At 41.9% G+C, this 17373-nt stretch overlaps 1 protein-coding gene across 1 annotated transcript in view; it reads right to left on the bottom strand.

Moving 5' to 3' along the window:
- The window catches only part of NPHP4 (nephrocystin 4), a 292383-nt gene that overhangs the window by 51282 nt on the left and 223728 nt on the right, over positions 1-17373 (bottom strand). The window contains exons 19-21 of the mRNA XM_069742453.1: positions 9472-9600; positions 7456-7664; positions 1746-1972 (exon numbers count right to left, since the gene is read on the bottom strand). Coding sequence (XP_069598554.1) covers positions 1746-1972; positions 7456-7664; positions 9472-9600 — 565 coding nt within the window. The remainder of the gene's footprint in view (positions 1-1745; positions 1973-7455; positions 7665-9471; positions 9601-17373) is intronic.

Genomic DNA, 17373 nt, shown 5'->3' with positions numbered 1-17373 from the left:
ATATAGCACTATTTGATGTCTTAAAGGGGTTTTCCACAGCACTGATATTGATGATCTATTGTTGGGATAGGTCGTCGTCGTTATCATCATAGTAGGGGCCAATAACTGGCACCACGACAATCTTCTGTTATCAGATGTGGCTTGTTTTAAAAATGGGGCTACCCAGGAATAAACCATTTTTACTGTGTTTTTAAGAACTATCAGGCAGGTTGTTGCTACTTACCTGCCTGTTGTGCGGTCACACACTGTTCCTGCCATCTATTCAGCAGCTTCCATTGTCGTCAGGTCAACAGAGCAGCTGCTTCTCTTCCACTTTGCTTTGTTGATGGGGTGTGACTGCCGATGTCATGCTGATTTGACAGCTGGCTCCCTGCTGCCTAACTGCGGGGAGCCAGTTGACAATCAGCATGACTTCTGCAGTCACGCCCCATTTATAAGGCAGAGTGGAAGAAGACAAGCTGCTCTGTTGGCAGGACCGGTCTGTGATTGCTCTGAGCTAGTGACGGGTAGAACAGGCAGGTGATTGCCTCAGTTTGGGCCTTGTTAATTTTAGGCCCAAACAAAAAAATATCTAATATTCGAGGACAACCTCTTCAAATAGAGCTATATAGTTAAATTAAAAAAATGATTGCCGCCTGCAGCCAGCACTAGAGGGCGCTTATTGCACACAATTTAACCCCTTCACAAACCTGCTATTTGGGGTCTTGAAGCAACAGAGCTGTTTCTTATTTTTGCACCACTACTACATGGGTAAAAGAACCTTTCTAAGTAGTCATACGAGTAGTTTTCTTTTGCAGGAAAGGTTGTATTTTTTAATGACACCATTATGGGGTAGAAATAATGTATTCAAAAATTATATAATTTTTTGGGGGGTGGGATGCACACAGTGAAATACAAATGCCATGTGAACTTGATCTGCTTTTTTATGTTTTACTGCTTTTTGCTCAATAAAAAAAGCTTTAAAAATAACTAAATAAAAAAAAAACATCATTTGCTTTTATGTCTCCATTCTTTGAGCCATTTTTTTTTTCCATCGATGGACCTGTATAAGGACATTGTTTTTTGAGGGATAATTTCTAACTTTTATTGCTACCATTTATTCTGGCATTTTTTATATTTTTATTTCTGAACTTTACCGTGAGAAGTAAAGAAGGTGATAATTTTATAGTTCCGTTGTTATGATTGCAGTGAAACTTTATGTGCATTTTTTTCATGTGCTAATAAAACATTCTTTAGTAGGAAAATTATTTTGTATTATTTATTTTTTTTACATATATTGTAAAACATTTTAAGTTTCCTTTTTTTTCTGTCCCATTGGGCTCGAACGCTGATATAATACGCTTCAATAATTCGGTATTGCAGGGTATTACGCCTGTCAGTGTAAGGCTGACAGGCGTCCAATTAGGCCCCCGGCTGCCTTCATTAGGTCCTGGGCTGCCATGGAAACTCATCAGCGCCCTGCGATCTGGGATTTTTTTTTAATATTTTTTTTAACCAAGTAAGGTTTTATAGTCCTGAAATTTTGCTTTTTTTCCCTTCCTAGTCAGTGCAGGTCTTTGTCTCCTACTAATTGACCACCGTTGTGTAGACGTCACTTCTATCACCTTGGTCGACACCTATTCCACCACGTGCCACCTCCTGTCCCAGTGCTTTCCGCGTGAGGTTAGTGTTTAGCTTCGCAGACAGTTTATTACATATTTTGGGATAATGATAACAGAAGGCGGATCCCATACATTCGTTTGTACCTGAGGTCTGAATGATCAATCTCAATAGATATGGTGTACTGGATGTTATAAGGGTTTTTAAGTTGAAATTCAAAGAATTCTGCGGTGCCCAGCGTAGCATACACGGTGTAATTTGAGGTAATAGCCTGATTCAGCATACTGGAGATACACTCGGCTTTGGTGCGTTCCCGGTACGCTTCAATGAGCTGCAAATCTCTAGTGTGCTGAGTGCGCTGCTCATGATGAGACTAGAAACAAAATAAATAAGTGAGAAAAACACAGAAAAATAGCACAATACTAATGTCTCATACATCAAAAAGTGGAACGTACATCCCGAAACAGAAGCCATTTTTTATCACATACATCTGATCTGATACTGGGAACGTTGGGTGACAACTTTATCAGTTTTACCCCGTTATAAAATGGATCTGAAATATGACAGCCACTCCATTCATTATCAAGGAAGCTGCCGGAAGAGGCCAAACGCAGCAGCTGCCGGAAGAGGCCAAACGCAGCAGCTCCCGGAAGAGGCCAAACGCAGCAGCTGCCGGAAGAGGCCAAGCGCAGCAGCTGCCGGAAGAGGCCAAAGGCAGCAGCTGCCGGAAGAGGCCAAACGCAGCAGCCGACGGAAGAGGCCAAACGCAGCAGCTGCCGGAAGAGGCCAAACGCAGCAGCCGCTGGAAGAGGCCAAATGCAGCAGCCACCGGAAGAGGCCAAACGCAGCAGCCGCCGGAAGATGCCAAACGCAGCAGCTGCCGGAAGAGGCCAAGCGCAGCAGCTGCCGGAAGAGGCCAAACGCAGCAGCTGCCGGAAGAGGCCAAACGCAGCAGCTGCCGGAAGAGGCCAAACGCAGCAGCTGCCGGAAGAGGCCAAACGCAGCAGCTGCCGGAAGAGGCCAAACAAGCCAAACGCAGCAGCTGCGAGAGGCCGAAAGCAGCAGCTGCCAGAAGAGGCTGAACGCAGCAGTCGGCCACTCATCGGGGAAATGAATGGCGTGGCGGTCGACCATGCGCCCCGCAGCTCCATTCTAACAGGGAAAAAAGCTGAATATTCTGTAGCAGTCGGAACCCTGTCGATCTATAAGTTATAGCTCATCATAGTGTCTTAGTGATAAGTGATAACTTTCCACCTGATAATCACTTTAAGCAGCTTAAAATATATAACAATTAAAAAAAACAAAACCGGTGCGACTAAGGGAGTATTCACACTGGATTTCCTGATGTACACCACTTATAGTCTCACATATGAAACAATGTAATGTATATAACTGTTCATGATGTTTTTTTTACTGGTAGGTTATGCCCAAGAGGGGAAAAAAAAAGAGATTTGGGTGAATCACTATGGATTCCTTGATGTTTGCCCCAGGAGATTTCTTATACAGACATGGCAAATGCACCGTACCCCAAGATATGCTGGGACATAATTTCAAATACTTTCAGTAAGTAGGAGAGACATCTATTCACTGGTAATTTGAACTGAGGTGGAAATGCCCTTGTACAGATGATGTTCAATTTGGAAAAAGCCATTTTGTTGAAAATGAAACCCACAATTAACTGATCACAGCACGAACAACTATCTAGCCCCAGCGATCAGTGGTAATCTGTGAAAGATCTTGGCTGCAAGTGTTCAATTTTGTAACAGCACCAAGAATTGTATGGATCAGATCGGTTTTCTGTGTAATGCATGTACATGTAAGGTCAGAGAGAGAAAGAAAGACAGAAAAGGTAAAAAAAAAGAAAGAAAAGAAAAAAAGAAAGAAAAAGTAAAGAAAAGAGAAAAAGAAAAGAAAAAGGAAAAGAAAGAGAGGCAAAGAAAGAAAGAGAATAATAGGAAAGAGAAAAAGAAAAGGAAAAAAAGGCAAAGAAAAGAGAAAAAGAGAAAGAAAAAAAAAAAGAGAAAGGAAAAGAAAGAAAAGAAAAAAGGAAAGAAAAGAGAAAAAAAAGTAAGAAAAGAAAAAACGAAAGGAAAAGAAAGGAGAAAGAAAGAAAAAAAGAAAGAAAAAGAAAGAAAGAAAGAAAGAAGCTTGTGCCAAGTTTGGAAGATGTACCCCACTGCTCCCATTCTTTCTGTGTGGGACAGGAGACAGCAGAGCGCTACACTTGGCTATGTCAGTGCCATAGAGAGTGAATAGAGCAGAGGGGCGCACCCTCGACCTCCTCAGAGCCCCATCCTAGCAGATGGAGCACAAGTGATTGGGAAGTTATCCCTATCCTGTGGTCCTGTGGTCAAGGAATAACTTCCATACACGGCACAAAGTCTATTAGTATAATCAGGGCAGCTACGAACTTTCCTGAGATTAATGCATAAGGAAAGATCAACTTAATTTTTATACAAAGTCTTGTAGTCTATTCAGATGGAAAATTGCTTTATGCACAGTAAATTACTGCTAACTTTTTAAAGACAGATGGGCCGGGCGACAGCCAAAAAATGCAAAGTTTATCCTGACATGGCAACAACTGGGAGTCAGTGTTTTCATATTAAAAATTAAAAACTTGGTTTTTATACTTTTCTGCTTGACATATAAAATGTTATATTGTCACAGGCTAAATATAAAAATCTCCTGAAAAACTACATACAACTAAACTATAAGAGAAGAAAGTCCTCTCCTCTACAAAAAATATTAAAAGCGCACACTTCTAGGCACATCAGGACATACTAGGGCCCAGCGCGTGTGGAGACTATAGGTAAAACTAGTTGTGCAGTTGAACAGGTTGGTTCTCCAGTCACATAATGGAATAGTAGACAGTGTAATAATGGTGCAGTGGCAATAATAGTTATATATGTAATAATTAAAGGGAACCTGTCATCTGATTCATTCTGCCCAAACCACAGGCGGCATGAATCAGGAACTGGCTTACCGCAGTCATATATGCTTTACTCTGAAACGCTGAGGCGACTCCACGGCAGGTTCTCGATGGCCTCTCTCCACTATGCTTCTCCTGATGGTCAGATCTCTTCTTATATGCATAGGGAGAGAACCGGTCAGTCTATGGGATCGGGCAGGAGAGAAGCCGCCAAGAACCCACCACGAGCTGGTCATCTGAGATGCATAGTCCCCAAACAAAACATAAATGTTTGCAATAATGAAGCCAGTCGCCAGTGTCTTATTTATGCTGCCTAAATCCAGTATTCTCCAGAGTGAAGAGAGGACCTTTCACCAAATTTTTCACATAAAGCTGGACACACAATGTAATAGTCTCTGCAGAGCAGCAGCACGGTGGCTCGGTGGTTAGCATTGCTGCCTTGCAGCGCTGGGGTCCTGTGTTCAAATCCAACATCTGCAAGGAGTTTGCATGTTCTCCTCGTGATTACATGGATTTCCTCTGTTCTCTGGTTTCCTCACACTCCAAAAACACACTGATAATGTAATCTAGTTTGTGGGCCCCAATGGGGACGACAGTTCTGATAATGTATGTAAAATACTGGGCAAGTAATAGCGCTATATAAGTGAGTAAAATAAATAATTTTTTTTATATATTTTTTTTTCTTTTGCCTCTTTGTGGCAGAGATATTCGCGATCAAAGTATTTGGGAACCTAAACTGTTACGTCCAAGTGGGCATTACCAGAGAGATTTCACTGGGGGTGTGCATTTCTTCCTCTATCTAATTTTGACCATTCATAAGCAGGCAGCAACACACTGGGGAAAGACGAACACGCCCCCTACAATAACTGTGCTATGACAAACAATCTCAGTGCATGCTCCGAGTGAAATCTTTCTGGCAACACCCACTTAGACTTTTTTTCCCACTCTGCAGCCACTATTACATCGTGTGTCCTGTTCAACATGAAAAAAAAATGGTGAAAGGTCTCCTTTAAGAAGATCAAGTAATATGTGTATGTCATATACACTGGGATTTAAATGTTTGGGCACCCCTGGTCCAAACTACTGTTATTATGAACAGTTAAGCAAGTTGAAGATGTAATGTTCTCTAAAAGGGCTAACGTTAAAGACACATTTCATTTGTATTATAGTAAAAAAAATAAAAATTATATATATATATATATATATATATATATATATATATATATATAAAAATGAAAATGGGTAGATGCAAAAGTTTGGGCAACTGCATAGTTGGTACCTAGCAACACCCCCTTTGCAAGTATCACAGCTTGTATATGCTTTTTGTAGCCAGCCAAGTGTCTTTCAATTCTTGTTTGAGGGATTTTCATCCATTATTTCTTGGAAAATTCTTCCAATTCTGTGAGATTCCTGGGTCGTCTTGCATGCACTGCTATTTTGAGCTCTAGCCACAGATCTTCAATGATGCTCAGATCAGGGGACTGTGAGGGCCATTGTACAACCTTCAGCTTGCGCCTTTTGGGGTCGTCTACTGTGGATTTTGACATGGGTTTAGGATCATTAGCCACTTGTAGAATTCATCCTTTTTTTCAACTTCAACTTTTTTACAGATGGTGTTATGTTTGCATCAAGAATTTGATGAAATTTCATTGAATCCATTCTTCCCTTTACCTGTGAAATGTTCCCCATGCCACTGGCTGCAACACAACCCCAAAGCATGGTTGATCCACCTCCATGCTTAATGGTTGGTGAGATGTTCTTTTCCTGAAATTCTGTGCCTTTTTTCTGCACACAAACCTTTGATTATCGTCGCCAAACAGTTCTATTTTAACCTCATTGGTCCACAGGACGTGTTTTGCAAAATGCATCAGGCTTGTTTAGATGTCCTTTTGCATATTTCTGACTCTGAATTTTAGGGTGATAAAGCAGGTTTTCTTCTGATGACTCCATGAAGGTCATATTTGTGCAGGTGTCTCTGAACAGAAAAACAATGTACCACAACTCCAGAGTCTGCTAAATCTTTCTGAGGCTCTTTGGCAGTCAAGCAAGGGTTCTGATTTGCCTAACAATCCTACAAGAAGCTCTTGTTAAATTTTGCTTGGTCTTCCAGACCTTATCTTGGCCTCCACTGTTCCTGGTAACTGCCATTTCATTTCTCAATTACATTTCGAACTGAGGAAAGGGCAACTTGAAAACGCTTTGCTAGCTTCTTATAGCCTTCTCCTGCTTTGTGGGTCTCCACCATTTTCAGAGTGATAGGCAGCTGCTGAGAAGAACCCATGGCTGCTGTTTTTTGGCACAAGGATAGAGGAGGCTGCGTTTTTATAAAGTTGGGAAATTTGCATCAACTGGCCTTTCCTAATGAGGATAATAAACAAGCCATAACCCCAAACAGGCTGAAACCTTAGTCAAAGTCATCTTAGAGCACACAAATCTCCAAGGGTGCCCAAACTTTGCATTACGCCATTTCCCTTTTTACAATTTTTTAAATCGTAAAAAATGACTATATATATTTTTCTTGCCTAAAATACAAAGGAAATATGTAATCTGTAACTTTAGGCCTTTTAGAGATCATTTCATCTTCAACTTTCTTATCTGTTCACAATAGCTGTAATTTTGACCACGGGTGCCCAACTTTTACATGCCACTGTAGGTCTAACGTGTAAAAGCCTCCATGTGGGCAGTATAAGGTACAATCTTGAGCCTTACTGCAAAGCACACAATGATTTATGCATGCTTCTGCCACACGTTTCAGGACTCGGATCACATTTTCTTCAGTCCATTGTCCACACGAATGTATAGACCCAAGCTGCCATGTGATGTCACCGGCGACAAAGAACCAGTAATAGATTGGCATCAGTCTCTAAGCCACAGTGTGGCTACAAGAAAAGTGAGAATCAACAGCCTCTCTGAAGACTTGTACTTACCAGTAGGAGCGATTTCCTCGTTTTAGGGTCCTCTTGTGACTCGAGCTGTCTGACTGCCATCATCCTCTCCATTTTACGCCTCTGAATGGCATCCGTCTCGATGTTTGGTTGCTGGTACGCGATGCTTACCTCCTTCATTCTGCTGTACAGCATTGCTGCCAGCTCGCTGTCTAGGTCAGCCAACTTCTGGGCTTGGGAGATATTTTTCCCTGTCAATGAAATATGAAAGGGGTTTTGAGCAAAGTGATTACAGGGCTAAATCTCACAATGGTGCGCCATTAGACATAATTGAGCTCGTAGTGCCTTCTGCAATGTGCGGGGTTTTTTTTTTATTTAAATAGCCGCAGTACAAGGTGTAAGCCATATTGTGTGTGGCGTATGAGCAATTAAGCCTGATTGTCCTATTGTAATAGTGGCCCTTTAAATAAGGGTTAATTGTGTTATTGCAGAGAGTATTTACACCATGCGCTGTGATCGGGACGTTGGACATTTCATCATTTGCCATGCAGACAAAGCATATTTACTTGTAATGATGCAAGCTGCTGAACTGGATTACTAACCGCTGATGATTGGCATATTCACTACGCTGGAAAGATAATGAAAGATGCCTTAAAGTGGAAGCGCTCATTTTAACTCCATGCTACATTTAGGTTCAGTCTTCTGCGCTGATAAACTTCTTAATAAATCATAGATCAACTTTTAAGACATTGAACACCAAATGTTTAACATGCTCCCCTTGCCAAGATCCCGCAATGTTCTTCGCTGCCTGCCACTGATGCTCCGGTTATCTCGGCAGCACTGCGCATGTGCCGTATAGTAGGATGCCCAGCCATTCAGATTCTCAATCTGTAGCCAATGCTATGTCTAGCTGCCAACCAGGGAGCCCGGTCAGCAGACAAATCATTGAGTCTGGCGCCCGTATTACTATATCCCTGTGCCAGTTATTGGTTCTCCGACACTTCTGCAGCACTTTATTCAACTGTACTCTTCTTGATTAACCTATTTGCTCCCATTCTATTTTCTGACTGTTTGTCTGCCTTAGTGTCCGGTTTCTCTCTTGGATATTGACGCGGCCTAACCCCCACATTGCCAATATATAGTCCTTGAATACGTTACAGACGCAACCCTTGGAATCCCTGCAGTGAAGACCAGATCCCTATATCAGGGCTAAAGGGCAAAAACTAAGGAGATCCTTATATTCTGCTAAACAGAGTGGACTGCATCAAGTCTGCCTGCAGAATCCCCTTTTTGACCTGTAGGGAACTGTTAAACCACTAGATGGAGCTGCTGCACACTATTTATTACTGAGCTCCCTGTATACAGGATACGCAGCAGGCTCCCTCTAGTGGTGGCTGCAGAGAACCAAAATGTGGAAAATTCACTTTGTGTATGGAGAGAATCGCGAACTTTGCATCGGAGAACAATACTCAGTGCACAAACTAAATGGCATTCACCTGTGGCTATTCTCTTTAAAAAGTTGGTCATTGAAGAGAAACTAAACTTTCTTCCTGATTTGTAATATTTAGCAGGCATGTGAATTGCCTGCAGACTGGGGTAGTCTGACTCTAGGGAACCCCACCGATCACACAAGAGTCCAAAAAACTTAGCACAGCTCCTGCCTGAGCGTGCACACAGCCCGGAGTACCGATTCAAGAGAACACATAGGCTTCATTGTCTACGTTTTCTGTTGAATCCATACCCTGCTCTGTGTCTGCTGAGCTGTGCACTTCTCGGGGGTCTATTGACCGATCTGTAGGGTTCTTAAGATCTGGACCCCCACCGATCTTCAAGTGCCTGTTTCATATGAAAAATCAGGAAGAAAGTGTAGTTATTTCTTAATGGTTTAAGAAAGGAATTCCAGAAGAAAAATGAAGACTGACTTTGCCAGAGTAGAAGAAGCGGTGTAACAGCATATTTACAAGCCATTACGGTCTGTGGAAACCTCCATAGGTACTATGACCTATATTCCCAGATAGTAGGGATACTTGGTATATGATCCTGTAGCACAACACTTACTGCCCACAGTTCGACTTGAAAGTAAACTTCCTCCACGAAAACTGCTTCTCCCATCATGCGCTGTGATAACACGAGATCTTGGTTTGGGTAAGGTGGCAGGTATCTTTAATCGTTGGTCAGCAACACGACCTGTAAAAATAAAATATTATAATTAAATGATTATTTCCCCCAAAAAATTCATGGGATAGAGCATAACTTAGTGATAACCTGGGGGTCTGATTGCTGGGACCCTCAAGGTCCCAAGGTAGGGAGTCTAATTGCTGGGACCCTCAAGGTCCCAAGGTCGGGGGTCTAATTGCTGGGACCCTCAAGGTCCCAAGGTCGGGGATCTCATTGCTGGGACCCTCAAGGTCCCAAAGTCGGGGGTCTGATTGCTGGGACCCTCAAGGTCCCAAAGTCAGGGGTCTGATTGCTGGGACCCTCAAGGTCCCAAGGTCGGGGGTCTGATTGCTGGGACCCTCAAGGTCCCAAAGTCGGGGTCTGATTGCTGGGACCCTCAAGGTCCCAAAGTCGGGGGTCTGATTGCTGGGACCCTCAAGGTCCCAAGGTCGGGGGTCTAATTGCTGGGACCGTCAAGGTCCCAAGGTTGGGGGTCTAAATGCTGGGACCTTCAAGGTCCTAAGATCTGGGGTCTGATTTCTGGGACCCTCAAGGTCCTACGGTCGGGGTTGTGGTACCCTGGGAACGGGGATCTATAGCTTGATCCCAAATTGTGCTGAGCTGAAAATACAGTGCATTATTCCAATTCCATGCACTTCAATAGACTAGAGCAGCAATGCCATACATAGCCAATGGGCAGAAAGCAGCAGTGTGTCTCTAATCCTAGACGTCCCCATTGGATCAGGGCAAGATCAAGTTGTAAAATGTGCTCTTTTGTAGAACTAGATTAGATAACAGCATTGTATATAAAAAAAAAAATCTACAAAGAATAAGTACGATATATATTATGGAGGTTTTTTTAATGACATATTGCAAATTAATAATATTTTTTTATTGCCTGTTTTTCATTAATAGGTCTCAGATCTTAAAAAAAAAAAAAAAAAAAATCTAATCAAGAGGCGACATGCCACAGGATATGTTATTTTGTTAAAAAAAAGCAAAAAGCAGACTAGATAATGATAATATTAGCTACTTCCCCAACACTCCTGGAAGGCGCACGTCCTCCGCTGTGTAACAAAGCTGATAAGTGTTACAATTACGATTTCTATCTCTTCATGTACATTCCTTGTTTTCATTACATAACCGCGCATCTGATTAATTCATCAAAAATGACCTGCGTTACTAATAAAATAATCAAAAAGAATAAAATATGACAACATTTCTATAGGACTCCGGAGCGCTGCGCTGGCTTTGATGTCTGACTGAGCCTCCAGTGGCTTTACAGTGCACATCTCTAAAAGCTCGACAACTTCAAAGAGTCGAAAATCCATGTTGTCAACATACCGCACTTCCAACATCAGCCGCGCTCTCGAAAGACAGAGATGCATTTAGCTTTATGTACAAGAGGATGTTTTATAGCTGTGTCTACAATGCTCGCCATTACTTCTTCTGGGGGATCATTTTATTTCACCGTAGTAGGATGGGGGAAGGGGGGGAGGGAAAGAGACAAAAAGAACCATAAGAAGAAGACGTGCTCCGAAAAAGGGGCTTCCTAATGTTGTTTCTCACACTTTCTGATTGTGTCCAGTGCTATTGTCTTAGAAGGCAATTCACGCTTTACTGCCTTCTATTTTTTTATTTTTCTGATGATATATATAATTTATTTATTTAGTTATTATTACTTGTTTTTTCCTTTAACCATTTGCAAAACGGTCACGGTTGTTTTTAGGAAGGGCGAATATCGCTTCTTCTGCACAATACCAAACTGAGGAAAGAAAGTTGTTTTCTATGTAATTACAGAAGCAAAGTTACAGTATGAGGACAATATTCTCCCTGTGGCAAATGTGCCTACAATACTTCAATGCTTTTTCATCATTGTTTTTTTGAAGGAGCAAAAATAAATTCCTGTATTTGCCGACTGCCGGCATGACTTCCAATTTTCTGCAAATTTTCAAAAATTTCATCTAAAAGCAATGTAATCATCAGAAGATGACCTAGTGATCGAATTTATTTTTTTATGCTACACAAACCTTGAACATCTTTTTTGCTGATTTTTTAAAATAAATATTCCATATCATTACTTATATTAAAAAAAATCTTACAATTTCCAGTCTGACCACTTAGTTTTTTTTTGTACTATGGGCCTAAAAACGAACAAGCAGGTAACTGCTATCTATCTGTCTGTTCTATCCGATGTCGGCTTAGAGCGATCACAGACCGCTCCTGCCACTGATTCAGCTGCGCCACGCCAACAGAGCAGCTCTTCTCCTTCCAGGCTGCTCTATCGATTGGGCGTGACTGCCGACGTCATGCTGATTGACAGCAGGCTCCCCGCAGATAGGCAGCAGGGAGCCAGCTATCAGTCAGTCACACCCTGTCAACAGAGTGGAAAAGAAGAAGCTGTTCCTTGATGTGAAGTCAGTGGAAGCCATTGTATCACCAGCAGGAGCGGTGTGTGACCTCTCTGTGTCGGCAGAGATCGGCGCCCGGCAGTTAGCAACTACAATCCTTTAAACGATTGTCCACTACTTTTATATTATAACCTACACATAAGTTAATCATTAATGGGGCAGCACGGTGGTGCAGTGGTTAGCACTACAGCCTTGCAGCGTTGGGGTCCTGGGTTCTAATCCCACCCAGGACAACATCTGCAAAGAGTTCTCTCCGTGTTTGCGTGGGTTTCCTCCGGGCACTCCGGTTTCCTCCCACATTCCAAAGACATACTGATAGGAATTCAAGATTGTGAGCCCAATCGGGGACAGTGATGATAATGTGTGCAAACTGTAAAGCGCTGCGGAATATGTTAGCGCTATATAAAAATAAAGATTATTATTATTATTATTAATAACAGATCAGTGGGGGGAGGTCAACGCTTGGCATCCACAACAATCAGCTGCTCTCTGTGCCGCCGATTTAAGCAACTGCTCAGCACCGTCATCTATTCAGTGGCCACCGTTGGGTACTGCAGCTCCACCCCCATTCATCCAAATCGGATACTGATGACTAGGGTTGAGCGAAACGGATCGTTCATTTTCAAAAGTCGCCGACTTTTGGCAAAGTCGGGTTTCATGAAACCCGACCCCTGTGTGGGGTCGGCCATGCGTTTCGTATGACGCGCTTGGCGCCATTTTTTTCAGCCAATGAAGGGGCGTGGGCAGAGTGATGACATAGGTCTTAGGGGCGTGGACGCCTATCGCCATGTTGTCGCTTGTGCGCTGTAGCGATTTGCACTGTGTAACACCAGCTTTTCAGTTCAGGGACGGGGGAGAGAGAGAGAGAGGGAGAGGGAGAGGGAGAGGGAGAAAAAAAAAAAAAAAAAATTCCCATTGGCTTTGCATTGGGTTTCGTGTTTCGGTCGATCCTCGACTTTTCGCCATAATCGGCCGATTTCACTCGACTCGACTTTTGAGATAGTCGGGTTTCGCGAAACCCGGCTCGACCCTAAAAAAGTCAAGGTCGCTCAACCCTACTGATGACCTATCCTGGGGATGAACCACGAGAACAAATTGATTGTGGCACTAACAAAGCACCATGCCAGTATTTCCCAAATCTGTTCCACTCCGATTTTTCCGGAGAAATGGGGTTGACCCGTTATAGTGATTTTCTGGAAATGAATAATCCGTTGGATATGATGCCGTTGCCTTGATAACTGTTGGAAAAGAAGTATTGCAGAGAAGGGAAAGGACCAGAGTGTACCCCGGGCACAGGGACGCCAGCAGCTACCACACCTTGTAGGCCATGTCCTGTACATGTCATGACCAGGTGAGCACCAGAACAAGAAGCAAGTTGAGGGAATCTCAAAGTCTACCCCCTTCATAAAGAAGCTTTTTGCCCTATATAGCGCTTTCCATTAGCATTTGCAGTAGGTATTTGATTGCCAAGAACTCCACTACATTGTACCTAACCTCTTTATGATCATAGAACATAAATACTCATCAAACTGGGGTTGTATGGAGGGAGCTTGATCGATCGGGATATTCAATCACTACTTTCACTACTTGCCCATCAACCCCGGCCCTGCTGTCGCAGTGTATTGATGGGTCAGCATGGCAGCAAGGGTGTGCCATGGACAATGGGAAAATGGAGAATAAACGTCTTCTTGGTAGTGTGGGAAGAGGGCTAAAAGAGTATAAAAAAATACTTATTGAAAAATAATGTTTAAATCACCCTCTTTTCCCAATTCAAAAATATAAAAGTGAGCATATTTCATATCGCTGTGCCCAAAATAGTCCGATCTTTCAAACTAGTGTCCTTAGGATTTTAAGCTGTTGGCAAACACTGAGGCTGCTTCTCCAGGATGGATGGACAGTTTGCTTGTATGATTTGCTGGATTGCAGTTATCTGAATTTACATCTATATTACTGAACAGTTTTTCATTTTCATGCTTAATATTAAATAATTTAGAGACAATAAAGTGACTGAAGTGACATTAATTTATCCAGAGCATGAAAATAATTGTGCATATGTATCTTCTAATACAGGAACCGCCATCAACAATCATGTATGCGGAGATGTTTGCAGTGAATAGAAAGTAGCTGCCTGACAAAGCAGAATGATCGCCATATCAGCGCTGACGGAGCGGCGGCTGTTCCTTTAAAAAGCCCTCTCTCCTCTAAAGTCGTCAATCACAATAAAATCCACCAATGTCCCAATTTCAGCACCAGTCCTGGGGTCCCGGAAGCTAGACCTGATGCTGCAGACCATGGAAGCACATTTAGGACATGCAGGCTGCTCACCGTAGAACAAGCAACAAGCCAACTGGTGGTGTAGTGTTGAAAAATGGCTCCTGGGACACTTTGGAGAAATGTCCATACCATTGAGTCCATGATTGATCCGTTCTGTACTGCAAGTAAAATTGGACGCCGCCATATATTATGCTTAAGGGGTCAGCGTCTACACAAACCATCAGAAGGAGTTTGCACGAAATTGGACTTCGTGCCAGACGACCTGCTATCATGATGTAATGAGTGGAGGACAGAGGAGCCTCTTAAAGAAGAAGTTACAGGTCTGTGAGAGCCAGAAATCTTGCATGTTTTTAGGTGACCAAATACTTATTTTCCACCATAATTTGCAAAATAAATCTTGCCAAATCAGACAAGGTGATTTTCTGGATTTGTTTTTTCATTTTGACTCTCATAGTTGTGGTCTACCTATAATGTCAATTCCAGGCCTCTCTCATCTTTTTAACACTAGAAGTCCCAGAGAGGGGGTCATTTAACATTTCTACCTTTGGAACCTTTGGAGCTCGAAATTTCTGGGACTTCTAGTGTTAAGTGGGAGAACTTGCACAATTGGTGGCTGACTACTTTTTTCCCCAATGTAGATCTCCATTAGAGCTTCAACTATGAATCCTGCTTTTATCTTGGACGCAGTGATAGCAACGCTATGAAGGGGCCTTCACCAGGGAAAATCACACCGGTCCAATTCCCAGCATTATGATGTGGGATGGCATAATTTACTGTACTCGTACCACTGTAGACTTCATTCCATATACACTAACAGCTTGGTGATATATTCTAGAAATGGCTGTACGTCTGGGTCCACCACCAAATCAAATTGTCCCAGGAGCAGTTTTCAACACATCAGCGCCAGGCCACATGTAGCTCATGCTAAGGCGAGCAGTCTGCGTAGCCTAAACGTCCTAAAATGGCCTGCAGTGTGTCCAGACTAGTCTCCCATTGAGCACATCTGATACATCATCAATTGGTAATTACACAGGAGCTGCCAGCAGCGGATCTTGATGATTTGACAAAGTGCCTTCAGCACAGCAGAAAATTCCTCAAACAAACATTAATAAAATCACTGACATCAGACGAGGCATTAAGTGTGGGGATTTCTGCATGAGACGTTCATACTTGATACTGAACAAATTGAGGTTTTAAGAATGTTGTTTTCATTTCTTCATAATTTTTGTATCATTACCTTGTCTATCCATCCCGTGATTTCATTAATTCCATGATTTTCCCTTCCTGATGTTGCAATTTCAATATTGAGGAGTGGATTCTCCTGGACTCATTGACAAACTAAGGCTTGTTCTTTTTTTATCTAACAGAGACCCTTTAGGGCACACACATATATAGTTTATAAAACTAGAAATCAAGTAATGTGCAACATATAATATAGTGATAGCCCCAAGTGCTCAGTGGTAAGGAGTGGTAACCACTCGATAGAAAGAAGCTAAAGAAAACCCCATAGAAGACGGACTATCATAAAAATACCGGACAACGTATAATCAATCAAAAATTGCCTTTATTAAATAGATAGTGGCAAACAATGGTACTAGATAGATAAAAAAGAGAGACATGCGCACGTATCTGGACCATACAACAATTGATAAAGAGATATATATGGCGAATATAATAAAAAAATATAAAATCATTAAGAGAAGATACCAGATCACACACATTATATATACTGTGTGTATATATATATATATATATATATATATATATATATATATATATATATATACCGTATAAAAATAATTACATATATTTGTAATCACAAAGGACCCCCCAAAAAAGAACAGAAAATGAAACAGAAAAGAGAAAAGGTGAATATTTATATATAAAAAATTTGATGGACATATACATATATAAAAAAGGGCCTAAAAAATTAATTAATAAATAAATAAAATAGCCACAAGTGAATTATAATCATGAAAAATGTGACATGAAAATAAATCGGGTTTACGGTATATAAAGCAATCAAACTCACTCCATTAGGTAACAATACAAATGTGGCAAAGTCAAACAAAATAGTGCTGACCCATACTGGATCGCTGCCAGTGCAATGTGCAAGGATGAGAGAAAAAAGAGGGGGCAATATACCTTTAAGATCCGTTGGTCACAGGTAACGCACACACCCCGACGCGCGTTTCGGAATTGATTCTTTCGTCCTTCACCATATATAATATATATCTTTATCAATTGTTGTATTGTCCAGATACATGCAGTGAGTTTTTATTGCACTGAGTTGTACTTTATTATGCCACTGTTTTGGGTTACTGGACATATATGTGACGCTAATGTGAGGCTAGTCACTTCTCACAGCCAAGCCGTGAGTCAGAGAGGTCAAGGAGTCCAAGGTCAGAAGCCAGGACGGTACGTCATAAACAGAAGGAAGAGACAAAAACGTAGTCGGGTAACGATCCCAGCTGGAGAGGTTAAACTGGCGGATAGTCAGAACAAAGTCCAAGGTCAGCAGCAACAGATCAAGCATACAGAACTCAAGGCACAGGAAAGCACAAACCTCACAAGCTCAATGTACTTCTGGCAGAGATCTGGGAGACCAAGCTCAGTTAAGAAGAATGGGAATTAACTGGAATAATGAACACATGAGACAGCTGACGCCTCACAGTCTCAGATTGGATAGTGGAGCTGTCAATCAACACACTGACAGCTCAGCACGCCCCTGTACCAGATTGGATGGCCAAGCTGTCAATCAAAGTACTGACAGCTTCAGCACACCCCTGTACCAGATAGGATGGCCGTGCGCATCCCAGACACACTAAGGGGTGGAACCGTGACAATATGATTTTATGACTTTTTAACCACTTTCTATTTATTTTGTTGTTTTTTCCTTGCATTATAGCCCTAGAAGAATTTTTTGAGTAGAAAGTCAAAATGAGCAATTGTAAGTACACAGTGCTAAATAATATGATGATTGCAATATATTAGGAGGATAAAAACTTTGATGGGAGGAGGAGGATGGCTTCTTTAAGTCTCATGTCATACATATATGATGCCTGGCGTTAAAGGGAATGTCACATGATTAATGCCATGGGCAGCATTATAAATATCA

This window comes from Ranitomeya imitator, chromosome 10, assembly GCF_032444005.1.
Source record: "Ranitomeya imitator isolate aRanImi1 chromosome 10, aRanImi1.pri, whole genome shotgun sequence".
Taxonomy (NCBI): Eukaryota; Metazoa; Chordata; class Amphibia; order Anura; family Dendrobatidae; genus Ranitomeya; species Ranitomeya imitator.
This window is presented reverse-complemented; position numbering and strand designations above follow the sequence as displayed.